The sequence below is a fragment of the Cheilinus undulatus genome, linkage group 4 (assembly GCF_018320785.1).
Source record: "Cheilinus undulatus linkage group 4, ASM1832078v1, whole genome shotgun sequence".
NCBI lineage: Eukaryota > Metazoa > Chordata > Actinopteri > Labriformes > Labridae > Cheilinus > Cheilinus undulatus.
The window spans coordinates 52,253,429-52,271,615 of NC_054868.1; the positions used below are offsets into that span (position 1 = coordinate 52,253,429).

General features: G+C 41.5%; 1 protein-coding gene across 2 annotated transcripts in view; it reads right to left on the reverse strand.

The window, feature by feature from the left end:
- Positions 1–11,313: 11,313 nt before the first annotated feature.
- cacna1ab (calcium channel, voltage-dependent, P/Q type, alpha 1A subunit, b) overlaps positions 11,314–18,187 on the reverse strand; it is a 332,264-nt gene continuing 325,390 nt past the window's right edge. For both annotated transcript variants that reach the window (XM_041785844.1, XM_041785845.1), the window contains one exon: positions 11,314–17,446. In XM_041785844.1, the coding sequence (XP_041641778.1) occupies positions 16,718–17,446 (729 nt within the window). In that variant the 3' untranslated portion in view covers positions 11,314–16,717. The remainder of the gene's footprint in view (positions 17,447–18,187) is intronic.

The following is an 18,187-nucleotide window of genomic DNA, read 5'->3' on the forward strand; positions in this document are numbered from 1 at the left end:
CAGGGAAGAGAGAGGGAGAGAGAAAGAAGGGATTTCATAGCGGGAATAAACGGGAATAACATCACCAGATTCAGTTTCAGGCAGCTCTTTACTCTCAAAGGGATTGTTTTTCATCAAGGAAAAGTTTTGTATTCCTTCTCCCCCTTTTTTTAAAATATGTTTTTCTTTTTTTTGTAATGTTAGTTAAAGTGTTATCTATCCTTGCACCCCCACGGTTTATCCCCCCGTGAAATAACTGGCAAATATAACAAACGAACATTCTTTGATTTCATCACCAAAGTCATTTCCATTTTTTTTTATCAGCATGATTATTTTTTTTGTTGTTGTTTTTATTATATTTTTTTGTTCTGGTTTTTTGGCATTTTTTGTTTTTAAAAATAGAAGAAAAAAAGAAACACATTGCTCTTAAAAACATCTATCTATATATATTTTTACATAGCCTATATATACTTTTTTCTTTATATTTATTTATTTTTTTAATTCCTGAAGTTGACTTGTTACCCCACATAGTGGCATGCACATTGCACATGCAAATCTGTAATTAAATACTTCTCTTTTATCTTAAATTGCCATGTATGTTTATTTTTTCTTTTTTCCCCCAACTTGCTGAGTGAATCCTGTATGGTTTTCTACTGTGGCACTGGTTCGGTTTCTACTGGGTTGACTGGGTTATGGTGGTCTGCTGGGTGAGGGGATGGATGGATGGATGGTAGTTGCTTCAGAGATATTCCCAAATGCATCCCTGCACCAACAACACTGATATTCCTGTCATACGAGGATCCTATGATGACTTTATACCACTGGATATCGTCTCTGCAATGAGCCTAAGCATCATGGAGCTAAAATCATCAGTTAGTGTTTTAAATAAGGTGAAACAGGGACATAAATGACAGTAGAGTGACCCAGGCTCAAAAACAGATCCATAGGTTTTAAATGGTGGAACTGTTGCTGCCCATTTATCAAGTAGGTCTGTTACGTTACAGTCTTTCATGGACTTCCACCTCCTTCGTAGCGCTCTCTTGATGACCTGTGGTACTTTGCCAACCCTGACCCTTTTTGGGTGCTCAAAATGAATGGGGGTAGCTGGGAAAGACTGGGATTAGAATCCCTGAATATACAAATACGGTACGGTTCAACGGTTATTTAGACCTGAAGGGCCAGATCAGACTACATGAAATTTTAACGTCTCTTTTAAGGCCCATTTATGCTCAACATTAAATACAGATCCGGATCCGGAGCCTTCTGTCCATGCTCAGCATTTGTTTCGTCCGTATTTCTGCACGTTTCCTTAAAGCTTACGGATATGGGTCGAACGGAGCAGTACCACTGGAAACCATGGGGGCAGTGTTGCTGTCACTACCCGATACGTAGCTCTAGTGAGACACGAAGAAGAAACAACCAACGGCAGAACTTTTTGAGGAAAAGTTGTGCGAGTTGGTTAGCAATGCTGCCTCCGTTTTTGTCTTTTATGCAAAAGGTACATTATCAATACCTCCTCCACAGTTGCCATGTTTGTTTTTGAGTTTGTTGTTGTCATGAACTTTTGACTCTGGGCTGCCCCCCCTGGTGGACGTATTGGTTAACATCCATGCCAACGTAAAGGACGCATGGAAGTATGTGGGCAGTGACGGTAACATTGTTTGAAAAGAACGTATACATTTATGTACGTAAAGGGAGTATAAATGAGCCTTTAGATGCCACCATATCAGGCTATGCAACAATCATCCCATCTTGGACGACAGACTTGAAGATGTCTTCGCAACTTTGCGTGAGCTGTCGGAAAGCGGTATCAAGGGGGCCGGTAGCCGTCGTGGCTACAACAGAAGCACTCTATGCGATGCTAGCTTACTGATTCTCTGAAAGGAAGAAAACAACAAAGAATAGATGACTATAGACTCATCCAAGAGGAGAATATGGACTGGCTTGGAGAGGTACGTACGAATGTGGTAACTTGTCAAAAGATTTTGCGCATTAGGTCCAACTATGCTAGATTGACTGTAAACAAAAGATCCCAAGAAGGGAAAAATGGGTGCTACGTCCTTCCGGTAATGCTAACCTATTGGGTTAGCATGAAGATTCAACCTCGCAAGAAGATGCAACACACTTGGGCATGCCAGCCTTTTTGAATGATGGGTAAGATATCGAGGTTATTAAGCCTTATCTACAGAACGCTGTGAAGATTATTCTTCTAACTTTGCACACAAACTGACTAGACTTTCAGGGCCCTAGGTCACAGGAATGATAATTGAGCCTTATGTGCATTCTGCATTCTTTCAGAGATATTTTTTTCGGATTTGCACAAACATTCACACTGAATAAAGAATGAACTAACTTCAAATTTAGCAAAGATGTCCGCAACCATTAAAGGATGAACGGACTAGAATTGTGAGTTCCTAGGTCAGAATTAAAGGTTATAGGGCCAGTCTTGTTGAACTAGGGCATCCTGGATGCATCGTTCCTAACATTCATGTTCAGTTTTTGTGGGAATTTTGGCTTTTTTTTTTTTTTTTTTTTTTAAATCTGGGTTGGCTCTTTTGATGCCCTTTTGGATACCAGTTTGGCTTCATTAGATCTGCCAAATTTATCAATGTCATGTCATAATGATTGTTATTTGTGCTGGTATTTTACTCCCAATTAGACTGAATTTTGTAAATGGATGAAAATATCTCTAAATTGTTTTTCAAAATAAACTGTCTCCCCAAAACACCTTGCAGGTCAAATGAAATATGCTATCTGGCTGGGTTGTATGACACCCCTGGCACATAAGAGTTTAATTCACTGAGATTTATGCAGAAATGAGAGTAACATTCAAGAATCTTTAAAATTGTAGTCTGCACATTACCATTAATGATATGAAAATGTTCAGAAATGCAACCAAAATTAATGCAGCATTTAGACAGAGCTCTGTCTGTATCCCTATGCTAATGTTGAACATTAATGAGCCTTTTTAGGTTCATTTAAATATTTGTCACAACAGTCAAAGTGCACTTTTAAATGTCCTTATCTTTTGCAAAAATGTCTGAACGTTGAATATTTTGGCTGTTGCAAACCCCAAAACATTAAACACAACATGAACAAAATGAGTTATATCTTTCCCCATCTCTACTCATATAATAGTTTGTCAATATTTGGATGTCCAGAAAATGACCAAATCAGTGCTACAAAGGGTGATGCGATGATAACCATCTTGCTTATTTCCTGATCCTGTTAAACAGTGAATTATTTTTAGGTGCGTTTGCCAGAAAGACATGAAGGTAGATCTTCTGAGAGCAACTCTTTTCCCACTTGGCTGATGCAAATGGAAAGAAATGGAAGCTGGAGACAGGGATGGAGAAATAAAGACAAAGACTGATGGAAACAGAGAGAGGGGCCTTGAGGTTTGCTGCAGCGACAGCAGGAGACAATCGATCAGGAGTCGTCAGAACTGTAAGTCAGCACAGAGACATTAGCAGAACAAGTGTCAGGGATAAAGGTTCTGATAACATGCATCAAACTGGATAGTCATGCCTTCATCTTCATTATTTTATCGGGTTATCCTCTGTAATGGGACATTTTTGTGAATTTAAGACCTCCTGAATACTTGGGATTTTCTTCAAACTTTGGACAAATGTCTACTCTGACTAAAGCAGGGTTTAATGAGAATTTGGAGGTCTTAAATCAAATACCAAGGTTGTTTCACCTCATGTTCATCTCTTTCTTACACGCATTTTCAAAAGAACGCTTTGCACAAGGGTAAATTCTGATTCAATGATGAACTGCTTAGATTTTGGAGGCCCTTGGGCCTAATGTTCATCCCTTGCTATGAACTTGAATCTAAGGTTGCTTCCAACTTTGCACAGCAGTTTGCTCATAATTAAGGAGAAACTGCTCAGATTTTCGAGGTCAGTGGACCTGATGTTCGTCCCTTGCCTCACAATCAAGCTTTAAGGGATTTGTTTCAAATAGCCACACTGAATAAGGATGAACTTTGTCCAGAATTTTCGAGGTACTAGTTCAAAAGTCAAGGATAAAGGGCCTCGTGTTCATCCCTTACTTGTAAACACAAAATCTTAGGAACACCTTAAGAGTTATTTTTGAAACTTTGCACAAATATCTACACTGAATAAAGAATGAATTAACCGGTTTCTTTAGATCCTAGGTCAAAAGTCAAATTAATGAGCCTCATGCTCATACCTTACTTGTAAACACGTCTTAAAACACTTTGCGTGATTTTCTTCAAATTTTGCAAAGACAACTAATTCAGGATAAACAGACTAGAATTTTGAGTTCCTTGGGCAAAAGTCAAGGTTACTGGGCCTCATGTTCATGCCTCATATCTCAAGAACATCTTGAGGGATTTGTTGCAAACTTTGCACAAATACCAACACTGAAAAAGGAGGAACTGACTTGAATTTTAGTTCCTAGGTAAAAAATCAAGGTTAAAGGACCTCATGTTCACCTCTTGTTTGTGAAGAGAGAAGCAAACTTTGCACATGTAACTACAGTTAAACAAGCATGAACTGACTAGATTTTCAAGTTCCTAGGTCAAAAATCAGGGTCATTAGCCCTCATGTTCATCCCTTGTTTGGAAAACCTCAAGGGATTATCTTTAAACTTTGCACAAATATCAACTCTGATTAAAGGATGACCTGACTTGATTGTTGAGATTCTATGTAAAAATTTAAGGTTATAGGGTCTCATGTTCATGCCTTGCTTGTTAATGCAACCTTTGAATACTTCTGAGGGATTTTCTTCAAGTTTTGCAAGGATGTCCACAACAAAATCAGGATGAACGGACGGTTGCATAAATTTTGAGTTCCTAGGTCAAAAGTCAAGGTTACTGGGCCTCATGTTCATGCTTCATATCTCAAGAATGTCTTGAGGGATTTGTTGCAAACTCTGCAATTAAATACCCAAACTGAAAAAAGGGAGGAACTGACTTGAATTCTGAGCTTCTAGGTCAAAAACATGGTTAAAGGACCTCACATTCACCCCTTGTATGTGAAGAGAGTGTCTCAGGAATACCTCAAGGAATTTACTTTAAACTTTTAACACATAACTACAGTGAAACAAGAATGAATGGACTTGATTTTCAAGTTCCTAGGCCAAAAGTCAAGGTTATCAGGCCTCTTGTTCATCCCTTGATTGTGAACACATTGTCTTAGGAACACCTCAAGGAATTATCTTTGAACTTGGCACAACTATCTACTCTGAATTAAGGATGACCTTACTTGATTTTTAAGATTCTGAGGCAAAAGTCAAGGTTACTGGGCCCTCATGTTCATGCTTTGCTTGAGAACACAATATCTCAAGAATGTCTGAAGGGATTTGTTGCAAACTTTGCACATATACCCAAACTGAAAAAAAAAGGAGAAACTGAGTTGAATTTTAAGTTCCTAGGTCAAAACAAAGGTAAAAGGACATCATGTTCACCCCTTGTTTGTGAAGAGAGTATCTCAGGAATACTTCAAGGAATTCACTTTCAATTTTGCACAAATAACTAAAGTGAAAAAGGGATGGACTAACAAGAATTTCAGCATCCTAGGTCTAGTATCCTGGTTATTAGGCCTCATGTTCATCCCTTGCCTGTGATCACAATATCTCAAGTAGCTTTGAGGGATTTGTTTCAAACTTTGCACAAATACGAGTTTTGACTTAGGATGTATTGATGAGAAAGGAACAGTCTCTGGGCCTCATGTTCATCCCTTGCTTGCAAGATTTCTGCAACTTGGGTTACCACAAAAAATACCAAATTGTTCTTCTTTAGCCAGTGCAGAACTCAACTTGCCTTTAAATTGTAACCCTTGTCGATGCCTATAGCTAGGTGGTATTTCTAGTTATTTTAGTGTTCCAGCCTTCTTTTCAGTTGTCTGAGAATATTTTAACATTGCCTACTTCGTCTCACAGACTAATTGTTTATCGTCTGTTCCGCTGAGCTCTCTTTGCCTTATGAGTACATTATTTTTTGTTTTTAAATGAAGGAATGACTGATCTAAGAGCAGAAATAATCAAAGTATCAACCCCAATACTTGCAGAATTCACAAAGAGCAGACAAAGACACATCCACATTTCAGGCTGATGTTCTCAGACAACACACACCCACACATGCAGGCTGGCATGAACTCATTCAACCAACACAGAGACGTACTGTACAGGTTGCATAAAGAGAAAGCATGGTGAAAGCTCAATCCCACCACCTTGTGTTTAAGAATGGTATCACAGGAAGGACATGGTGAGGGAAAGAACACAATGTGAAGATGCTGAGAGGATACAGAATCAATGAAGATGAACACGGTGAGTTTTTCAGAAAGTTTATGGATTATATACACAAGAATTACAGAGTCAAAATATACAACAGACGCATGGAAGAAAATGGGTGTGAGAAATGACAACCAGTTACTATCTACCCACCCCCCTCTGAGAGGATTTCACCCATCCAGGCTTGTTTTAGTGATCCCAGAGGGAGAGGAGGAGTGACTGAGGGAGGGAGGGGGATGAAGATGGCGACCAGGACATGAAAATCTTGAGCATGTGCGCTGTGATCGTCTCAGTGGGAGAAATCATTGTGTCCTGTACAGTTTAAGGCACTGAGGGTTACCTACTGTAGCTGATGGTGTCGGGACACTAGCACACAACATACACATATATATACACCCAGTCCAGCACTCATACGTCAAAAATAGGTTAAGCTGATTGATTAACCATTGGAGAATATCAGTCATTCATAATCTTTTGATTAAAATAGGCAAAAATTATGTTTTCAGGATGATGCACTGCTTGATATTCCTGCTATGAAAATATCTTCGTTAAGTAAAGTCTTGTCTCTTCTTTCGTCCACACGAACTTCGCCATATTGTCTCGGAGTGACTGGTCATGTGACACTGTACGACACGTCCTTTGACTTGTAAATGTGGAAAAAGTGTTTCCGTTACACTTTTGTGATATATTTCTATATCGAAACGCCTGAAAAACCTCCTCATGAAAGCAAAAAAAACTTTTTAGCAATATTTTAGTTTTTATTTCGAAATTCAGGTGTTTCCATTACCAGTTTTTTATTGTGCGAATTTGATTTTGCGCATTTTCAAGTGTAATGGAAACCCAGCACATGAAACATAAATGTTGATTTGCTGTTCTTAAAAACACCAATTCAGTCTATATTGAAATTACCTCTCAATTCAAGAAGCACGAAGCAGTGGGGCTTGGTGGAGTATCTTTCTCTGTTGCTGTCCGGCTTTGACAGATTAAGTTGGATGTACTGATACCCGGCATGTTTAGTACTGTGAGTAGCAGTCCTGTCTTTCCTCACAAGTTTTACAAGTAACTTTTTTGGTTGTTAACTGACTGAGAAAAAAACTCAGAACAGAACAGAACTGGGCTTTTTCTTTCAAAGGATGAACAAGAAGTTATATCGTACTGTATTTATCATCCCTGTGGCTTCCGAGTGGACATGCATATCTGCTAAAACAACCTAAATTTGGCTTCCTGTTTTTCATTTCCCATCTATTTTGGCCACAAGGTGCAGTGCAGATGGCCCAGAAGTTAGGTCGCTCCCTATTTTGAGGAGTGGCTTGGCTCAAGTCTGACCTGTGGTCCCTGTCCCTCATGGCATTCCCTGCTCACTTATCCCAGTTTCCAACCCTATCCACAGTCCTCCTCTATAAATAAAGGCACCATTCTGTGCTCAAGCTTCTTAGTGCATGGGACACAGCACTCACGCAGTCAAGTGTGGAATTACCAAATTGTTGCATACACTCGGAAATGACAATAAAGCAGGGACACACATGCCATGCAACTTTCACCCACTTAGTCTGAAACTCCTGCATGTTGTCTCCAATTTTAGGAGAGAGAACTCAGTATCTCCCCTGCCCTTACCAACCATTGTTTTAGAGTTTGCATTTGTTTTCTATTAGACCATGTTGGGGTAACCGCTGCTTAAGATTAGTTTAGAGAGATACTTTACTGATCCAGAAGGAAATTTAAGTCTTGTTTGCTCCTGTTTTTGTTGGTTGGTGAGATAAGTTGATGTTACATTGGCTTCTATAGCTTTTTCCGGGTAATTCCGCTGCGACTCAGAAACTTTGTTTTGCCTGTTATATTGACCGCAGTCTCCTCTTGGATGGGGCACAACAGAATAACCAATGGTTAAAATAATCAGCTTTACCTCTTAACATGCATACTCAGCACTCAAACAGGTATACTATAACAAACTTACACACCCAAGCAGTATTGTTCTCCCATCACAGCAGAAGCCCCGCCCCTCTCAAAGTGTGACCATGCATGGATGGCGTGACAGTGATCTTCTAAGCGTGGCAATGATCCTGAAAAGTGGTCCAGTGCCATTGTGAAATTGTGTGTTAAAATCACTACAACCTCTGCTGCTACCCTCCCTCCCACAATCCCCCTGTCCACCCCCCCCCCACACAAAAAAGGACCTTTGAGTAATCAAAATCTCTCTCATCACCTTAAGACCCGCCACCCGCCTCCCCTCGCTCTCGGCTCCCTACACACACACGCATGCACACATCGAGTGCTGTACAAAGGGGAGACCACGGAGTGGTTTCAGCTACATAAGCACAACTTTTGGCAGCACTACTGTACATTAAAACCCACGGTGTACTTTTTTTTAAAAGAGAGCCCTTATTCGTGTTTTTGTCGACACATTGCCTCATGACTGACCCACAGACACAATTTCACAGCCGACTGAGTGGATGGGTTGGTTTGTCTAGGTAGTCAGTACGTTTACATGCACAGTGAGGTCAAGTTTTACTGTCCTTGTCCCGGGACGTGTGGGGGATACGATACTGTTATTAAAGGTGGGGCTATGCCACTTTTTGGCTATTTACTGGTAGACCTTGTTCCATTTGGGCAAGTCTGCAAGCAAGCTAACCAGTTGCATACAAATTGGTGTTAACATGGACAACCTATCAGCTCTGTAGCTTTCATTCATGCCCTTTTGCACATTATCCCCCTAGTTTATGGTGAAAAACCTAGATTGGCGCTGTCACGCATACCCAAATTCCTAGTCTAGTTTGGGACTAGTAAATCAACCTCCTATCACAACATCTTGGGGCATTGTTGAACTTCAACTTCATCATTTAGTTTGATTATAGCTGAACTTCTCCTATCTGCATGTAAATGTACTGTTTCCTTCACTCTGTAACAAGAAATAAAAAGGTCAGTTAGAGGTCCGGACCAATGGGTGATTACACAGATAGCAGATGAGTACATAAGCAAATAAAACCTTACAACATCCCTAAACCCTTAAAAAAACCTTACCAAACAAATATTTCCCCCAATGGTATGTATTCTCAGAAAAGCATGCACACAACATGATTTCACACAAGGGCATTGTTGTGCGTCGCCATTTTGGATCTGCTGTTACAATTCTGGACAAGCGAGTGTAGTGTTGTGGAGCAAAAATGAAGGTTAGTTTTCCTGCCCGTCCACACACTTGTGTCAAGGCAGGGGGGGGGGGTTGGTAGATGTAGGTTAGTGACAGGAGTGGGGCTGAGTGGAGGTCAACAATGCCTGACGCCATGCCAGGTAAAACCATACAATAACTCTTAGCTGATTCGTTCCTGCACTTGCTGTCTAGCTAGCTACCTAACTCTAGTTGGACCTGAGAAGTAAGCAGACTGCTTTGCACCTCTGTAAACCCCGTACTACACCCTCTGAGACTGGACCTGTTCTGGTAGGACACAAAAACCCAGGCTTACATTGCTTTCTAACATGCAGCAGGTGATCAAACTTTGGTGGATGACAGAGCAGGTAAGGGCGTCCTCTTTTAGATTTTTTAAAGATCTTTTGTGGAAATTGGCGAAACAGGGAGAAGCCAGGATAGCTACCTTGCAAACAACATTGAGAATATTTACTATGAATATTCTTGTGGCTTGTTGCACCAGCTATACGTAAGTTCTAACTGAAGTTATAGTGTATAAACCACACTTAACCCTAGATTGATTCTAGCTGGATTGTCAGTCCCATTGCTAACTTTTACCCCCACTCTTCCATTTTGATTGAATCAGAGTTACAATGGGACGATCCTTAAAGCTCCTGGTACCTCATCAGTAGTCGTTGGCAGCATTTATGTAAACAGACCTGACAACAATACTGGACATTTCTACAAGTGATTTCTCTAAAACACTTGTTTGAAATCAGAAAGACGGTAATGCATTCAAACAGCAATAAATAATGATACTAGATTGGTTTTATAACCTCCAGATCTTGTCGATTGTGGGAGATTTCCCAGAAGTCCAAACCAATTTACTGTTCTCTATTCAAACAAGAAACCAGGCTCTGATTCTTGTTGGAATGATGGTGTAGGTTGGGGACACGTAACCCTGGGCGTTTCAACACAAAACACTGGGATACACGAGCATAATGTCCAAACTAACCAAAATATTTTTACAAATAGGATGTTTTCTTTCTGAAAATGTATGGCCTCATGGCACTGTCTCTTGTTCTGGCTAACTGTAATTTCCATTAATGATAAAACAGTTTAAAGGTAGTTGTTAATATAGTTCAGACCTACAACTACCTCCTAAGACGCGTATTACATGCATATTACATTTCGGCTTTCCTGCAACATAGTAATAATTTCTGCTATTAGAATGTTTGGGATGATTGTTCAGGATGCCCATTGAAGTTTAAGTAAATAACTTGAAATGTTTTGGGGAATTTTCTTGGAAATAATAAAGTATTGTCATTAAAAATGGGGGATATGTTAGTTTATTTTGGACTATTTCATTGAAATATTTGGGGAAATTTGCTTTGATATATTTTGGGCCTTTTCATGAGAATTTGGGAAATGTGTTTACAATTTTTGGGAACTGGACTGGGGATTTAAGGAGCAGGGGCTGCCTTTGAAATTCTGGGGAATTTTCATGGAAATTTCAGGGGCCTTGGATGCTTGGACTTTTTTATGTCATTTTCAATTCTTTTCTTTTTGGAAAACTATTGGTCATTTTCTTTAGAATTTACAAAGAAATTTTAGGGGGAATTTCTTTACAATTTGCATGAAATTTCTGGGGAATTATTATGGAACTTCCACGACGCCTCACTGAAAGATATGAGGACTATTTAAGGAATTTTTTTGCTTCTTTTTATTGTATACTCTAAATATGTTTAAGAGTTTTCACTGAAATTTTAATTATCATTATCTTTACCTCCACCAAGGAGGTTATGTGATCGGGTGGGTTTGTTCGTTTGTTTGTTAGCAACATAACTCAAAAAGTTGTGGACGGATTTTGATGAAATTTTCAGGAAATGTCAGAAATGGCATAAGGAAGAACTGATTAGATTTTGGGAGTGATCCGGATCACCGTCTGGATCCAAGAATTTTTTTTAAAGTATTCTTCACTATTGGGAGAAAGGGCTAATGGTGGAGGTCTGCGCTCTCTGAGTGCTTTTCTAGTTTATTTTAGGGATTGTTTTGGGGAGATTTTGGAGCAGAAAATTTCAGATAAATTCCTCTTCAAAGACAAGACTGATGGTTTGACTTATAAGGTCCAACATAACCCAAAATAATGGAAGAAACTTAAAAATGCTTTCCCAACAAAAGTTCAGGTCTCAGGAGGTTCAAGTTCCAGGAAAAAGGATGAACAAAGTGAAAAACCGACAAAGGTCTTTAATCCTGCCTGAAGAAAAATTTTGTACATATGGCCAATATTGACAGTGAATAAATTGGTTGTAAATAAAATCAAAACCTATGCAGGCATTTTCTTAGTTTCTCCAGGCATTGGCCAAGGTCGGGACGCTTTAAGAAGGAATTTACTTGTAGGTAGGTTTAAGATTAAACTGTAACTAAAGTCAATGGCTTAAATGTTAGTAGAGAATAAACTCTACTACAATCGAGAACTTCTGTTCAAACTGGGCTTCATTTGAACTTTTGCATAACTGGTGCAACCTGTTGCTGTTGTTGGTTTTTGGCGAACCAAACAGCAGGCTGAAACAAGCTAATACAAGATATGGAATATAAAATCTCAAATGTCAAGTTTAGCCTCTTGGCAGTTCCCTCAATCCCCACATTTCTGCTCTTCTATGCTAGCATGGGAGTCAGTTCAGCTTGACTTTTAAGGCGTAGTTTGGTTGATCTCAACTACTACAGAGAGTACATGGGGGTGATAGGCGGGAGGCGAGGAGATCTGGGTGGAAATGACAGATACAGAAGGCACTGTGGCTCTGTAGGGGTTCCTGCCTGGCCTCTCTTGAGGGAGGGGAGATGACGGCATAGGGGTTAGGGTGTGCGTCCCACGACTCCTGCAGAACAAAATAAAACAACCCCCCACTTTCCCAGTCTTCACTACACTACGTTAAATTACCAGGCCTGGAGGGAGCACATTTTGGGACGATGGTGGGGAGCAGATCAGCTGGAAGTACGTGAATGGGTAAGGTTTCATCGTGGGTGTGATGTCAAGTGACGTGTGCAAACTTGGTGTCGATCTTCACATTTTCATAGATCAGCGTGCTTCTATATTATTATTATTATTATAATCATTATTTTTCCCTTTTATAGCGTTGCAGTTAATCCTCTCAAAGAATACTATGAGGACGCTTATGAGGTCTGCATAGTCAAAACACGTGGACTGGGGTTCATTTTCTGGCTTCAGCGACTGTGAAGAAAACAGTGCAAGGTTTTCAAGAGTAGCTAAATCATCGACCGTGTCATGAGCATCAACGGTATGCAAAATAAATAAATCTCTGAAACTCTAATTATTAAAAACTCTGTTATCTATAACTACATCTACTGTATCATATCTAGATTTATATGTAGTTTATCATCTATATTTATCTATACTTTATCATCTTTGTGTCCTAGAGTTATTGAATATTCAATAATTGTTGTCCCTCATAACAATAAGGATGAAATTATTATTCCTAAGTGTATCTGTCCTGTAATGCCTTTAGTGTCGCTCTCTTGCAAGATGAAAGAACAGATTTTAAAGCAAATGGACAGAAATTTATCCAGATAGATGAGGAAGGAGAGGTCTGTGGATACTGAAGTGAGTTTTGGCAGAGGAGATTTCGGTTTTGCTACAACCTTTCGTGATTGGACTGGTGATTTGGTGACTTTTCTCTGGTTATCCAGACCTGAGAGAGGGGGCCGGAGGGGGCTGGGGGTCAGCATTGGCACAGACAGGCAGACAAAGGATGGACTGACAAACGGACAGATATGGCATCTCGAGGGCTCCATCCAGGCTTCCTGACTAGGACTGGACTTCGTCGGTGGGTCTCACAAAGATCTAAGCAGGGATTTCACTCCAGGTCTAGAAGCCAGGATGGGGCCTTGAGGCTGTCCTGTCGAGGGGGGAAAGGCAGGCTGAAGATGTGTGCTGATTACTGCCCCCTGGTGGTTAAACAAGAAAACACCACCAGTTAATACTGACACCAGTGGTGCATTTCTACTATCAAGGTCTGACTCAGTTTGCCTCAACTCTACTCAGTTTCTTAAATATTCCAACAGTGGTAGAGGTTTGTGCGACTAAGCCAATAGTGACATGCGATCACTGATTGGCTATCGTAAAGTCACTAGAAGCACCATCAGTGCAGACACAGAATCAGATGCGACTCTTTTAGACAGTGAAGCTACAGACAAAAGCAACCATTTTTTTTGAGTGTTAAGATATGGATTTGCTGCAAACCCAAGCCATGGACAGTCAAGATGTTTCTTTTTGAGGTCACCAATAAGAGGAACCAGCAAGAGCTGGATGGACTGACTGGACCCCAGAGGATTTACTAAGATTTACTATGCCCATCGTTGGCTGCACATGGCTACTTCTTGACTCAGCAATGCAACCCCTTTATCCTTTACCCTTGCATGTTATATGCAGTATGGGTAATGTGCAATAATATCCTGGTTCTTCTTTGATATTTGCTGTTCAATGCACATGTGAATTTTGTGTTAACTGTTGGATAGTCGTTGCTGCTGTTGCTTGGATCACAACGTATCATATAACAGTGACTACAGTATTACTGAGGACCATAATGCTCAGAGTGGACTGAACCATGAAGGCTGGAAGTGGTTTATCCAGTCGACCCAGACTGCTGACCAATGGGAATGAGGGAGGCCTTTATTCAGCCATGGCTATGTTGTTGACATACGGCTATATGTCAACAACATATTGTTCCAGTTCTTTTTTGATTTGTGCAACTCCGTGAACATGTGAAATTTGGATACAGGAAAATGAAGCATATTGTATCGCATCCTACCATATCATACTGGATCTGATCTGATCGTATTTAAGAGTGACTAAAGGACTTTTAAGGTCCGTAATGCCCAGAGTGGATGATCCGTGAGGGCTGGAGTGTTTCAGTCATGTGCATGCAGACTGATGAGCAATGAGAAGAATGGAGGCCTTGATTCGTTTGTGGCTTTGTCCTAGATTCCCGAAATCTCCTGTACTGTTCAACAGAATTTCATCTTGTGACTTGCAGTCAACCAAATTCAAAACTTTTCCTCTTGCTTTGCCAAAAGCCTCGTACCAAGACCCAAACATACATTCACCTCAATGTCTCTCATTGCCACCGAGTTGGATTCATTGGTTGGGTGTCACAGCAGTTAAATGCAGCCATGCTATGACGAACCAACCTAGAGTGAAGAGTCCAGACAAGTCGAGTTGAGCTTGTATTGATAGTAGAAATGCACAACAACACTGTACCACCTATACTGGGCTGTCAGGAATCAATCTCACTACAAAGCTACAGAACCTGACAGAGGGAAACATTGAGAGTTGTTGTTTTTTTGGCTGCAAGTGGAAGATTTCAACCTTTGTAAAACAGGCTTGTTTTGAAACCTCTGCAGAATAACTCCCCCACTTTCTCAATGTTCTGGTCCAGCCCTGCCTCTGAGCCTGAAATCTTGATCTTTGGGTTGGTTTGAGAAGTGCACTGACCCCACAAATCCTTGCAAGTCAGGTACCAAAGCTCCCCTGACCTCCAACCTTCTGAATAGAGTGTATCTTAAAGAGTTGCGTTACAACACGCAACACTGCTAAACGATTGTTCCTCAGCCATCCCTGCACCAAACACTGCAAGAAGGCATCGGGAACCCGGTAAACGTCTTTGAACGGAGGGGGATCAGAACATAATGGATGTAAACAAGATGGACATAGCATACTTAAACTCCAAATAACATGACCACAAATCTACAGCAACATATCAATCAATCATCATCATCATTGTCATCGTCATTTTGCATTGACACTGATATCATTATTCATAAGACTATCATCATCAAAAATAAGAAATCAAGTGTGGTAGAAGTCTCTCCTTACTCAATCTCCCTCTTGTTTCTCAAGCTCACCTACTCAACGAGATTCTCTGATAGAAACTTTTGAGCCGCGTTGGCGGAAAACAGAGAAAATAGCCATAAGCTGGAACCTCTTTTAAGTAAAAAGCAAACCAAAAAAGCATTTGAGCTGTAGGAGAGAGAGAGAGTCAGAAAGAAGAGAACTTCTTTTGTAAACCTAAATTCAAAGTTTTCTAAAAAGGCCCCAGGTCCCACCCACACTGGTTAGATTTCCTCTCTAGTATGTATTTAATCAATCATGCAGGTTTCCATCAAATTTTGGACTCCAAAAAAGATCAAAAGGAGGCTGAGCGAATGCAACAGAAGAACCAAGCTCCAATGTCCAAGAAGAACAAGAAGGAGAAGTAATCAATAGAAGAAATACTGAAGAAATTAGTCTTTTTCCCCATCCCTCCTTTCCTCTCCTCCGCCTCATTCAACCCGTGTGATGTCATTTCCTGTCAGGTCATCCCTTTCCTTTGCGACGCTTGAAGTAACAGAGCAGGAAGGAGTTTGAAGCTCCTTTTTGAGTTACCTGAGCCCACCTGGTTCATAGTGCTTTGAGCAGGAAAGTAAAACAACACCGTGCCCTGCCCCGCTCCACTACAACCAACACCGGACAGGAAGTGATGTCACACCAGTTCCGTCAGCATTAAGTGAGTCTTTAACAGTAAACAGAGATGATAAAACTCATCAAATATCAGCCAGCGCTGTGATTTGGCTGGTTTTTGCAGTATAGGCGGAGCTTCCTGGTTCTGTCCCTTGGAAAGGAAAAAGATTAGAGATAAAGTGGTTGTTCTCCCTTTTTTTCTTTTCATAGTTTGTAAAGTTTCATTGTTGTTCTTCATTGTTCAAGTTTGATTTTCTGGAGGCATAGCTTGGCATGTAAGGGTAGGGGGGTCCTGGCTTTTGTTAATTTATTTTTCTTAAAAGTCAAGCAGAGTCAAAGACGTGGACTCCGCGTTTCAGCTCATTTTCAAGCTTTTAAGTTTGCAGACTGGCCAGCTACAGACAGCAAACATCTGGTAACCAAGCACACAACAGTCTGGGAGAAGTGCTTCTAGGCCTTGTAAACCGCGATCATCCCTGGCCACTTACATGCTCCTCCCTTACCTCTCTCTTGTAGTTCTGAGACCTAAAGAGGGAGAGGTACTGGGCCCTGGCCTCGCCTTTTGGTTGTCTCTGCTTTGTCTTTTATCCACGGGCTGCTCTGTCATTGATTTGAGTCCTACACAAAATCTGAAAAATATGCAGCACCTTCAACCCCATCCCTTCTACCTTTGTCTCTCTTTAAGAGTCTCAGGGGGAGGTTGGGGGGTCTAAGGGGCATTCAACCCCACCAAAATCCCCCACACATTTGCTTTACTAAAGTCTAAATAACCAAGGCCAGAGCACCAGAGGCGGCTATTCTTCTCTTCTTGTCCTGCCCGTATCCCTCACTCCCTGTGGTTGCTAGCACCAGTCGTCCTCGTCTGTCTCACTGTAAGGTTCATGAAGGCCTTTGCGGGGCCCACGGGCATGGGGAGGGCGGTGGTGCGGATGGGGAGGCACCCCAGGTGGCCCCCGCCGATGTGGGGATGGTGACGATGAACGGTAGCCATTAGGCACCCTCCGTGGATGCGGGTGGGGAGGCGGTGGGGGCCCATGGCGAGCAGTCCTAGGTGAGCGTGGGTGTGGGTGAGGGTTGCCTCCATGAGGATGTGGGTTGCCATGGGATAAGCTCTGCTCATAGGCAGGGGGCTCATGGTGCCGCTCGTACTCGTAGTCGCGTTCATAGAAGGGCCCGTCACCCTCCAGGCTGTCCCCTGGCGGAGGCCCACTCCATCGTCCTCGATGAGGGGATCTGGGTGAGCCGTGGAGCGGAGAACGTGGGGACTGGTGCCTAGGGGATCTTGGCGAACCATGCCGAGACGAGGACCCTCCGTGATGTGGAGAAGCTTGTCGCGATGGCGGTCTGTGGTGGTAGCCTCTGTCATGGTCTGGTGGGGAGAAGTGTCGCGGGGAAGGAGAGCGCAGTCGTCCAGGCCCCGGAGGGCCATAGCTCGGCTTGCGGACCGCGGGGGAGTAGGTGACATGCGGACGGGGAACAGCAGGGGTCTGGGGCAGCTGACGGCGGCCTCTCCGTGGAGTGCTGGTCCCCGAGGTCGAGGGGACTGGGCTGCCGCTGACCGAACTACTGCCCTACAGCAAAATGTAAACAAGGAAAATCAAAACGCACCACAACAACAGCAGAGAGCAGAACAGAGTAGAGAGGTGGTGGACAGACAGAAGTAGGAGAGAGAAACACCATTGGAAAGCATTTGAAATGACGGAGATGGGGCAAAATATTCACACCAAGAAGCCACATGTCACATCGAAGAAAAATGGACAGAGAAACAGTGATAAAGAAAAAGCAAAAAGAGATTGAAATCCATAAGTAAGAGTATGAATTAGTTTGAATTCTCACTGGGTAAAAGAACAGTTGCTGTGGGGAGTGAAAAAGTCAAAGGGTATGTGTCACTCCACAAACAATGAACCAGTCCTTCACCTTCTTGAAAGCTGTCAAAACACTGTAGATAGAACCCTTTACAACATCCTCAAATGTAACTAAAAGATCATGTTTTCTTGCATTTAATAGTCTTGATGTAAGAGATCATTGTCAGCACTAAAGCACACATAATGGCATGGGTTATTGTGGTTTTATTCGTTGTTTATTTCGTCGACAAAACTATGACTAAAAATGTTTGTCGACAGCTTTTTTCCATGACAAAAACTAGACTAAGACTAACAAAAATAGATCTGTGATGACTAAAACTGACAAAAAGTAAGTTTAGTTCTCGTCAAGATGACTAAAACTAGACTAAAATGTGATGTAGTTTTCATCAGACATTCAAAATCCGTGATATTTCCCCACTATGGGTGAATCTGTCAAAAAACAATGCA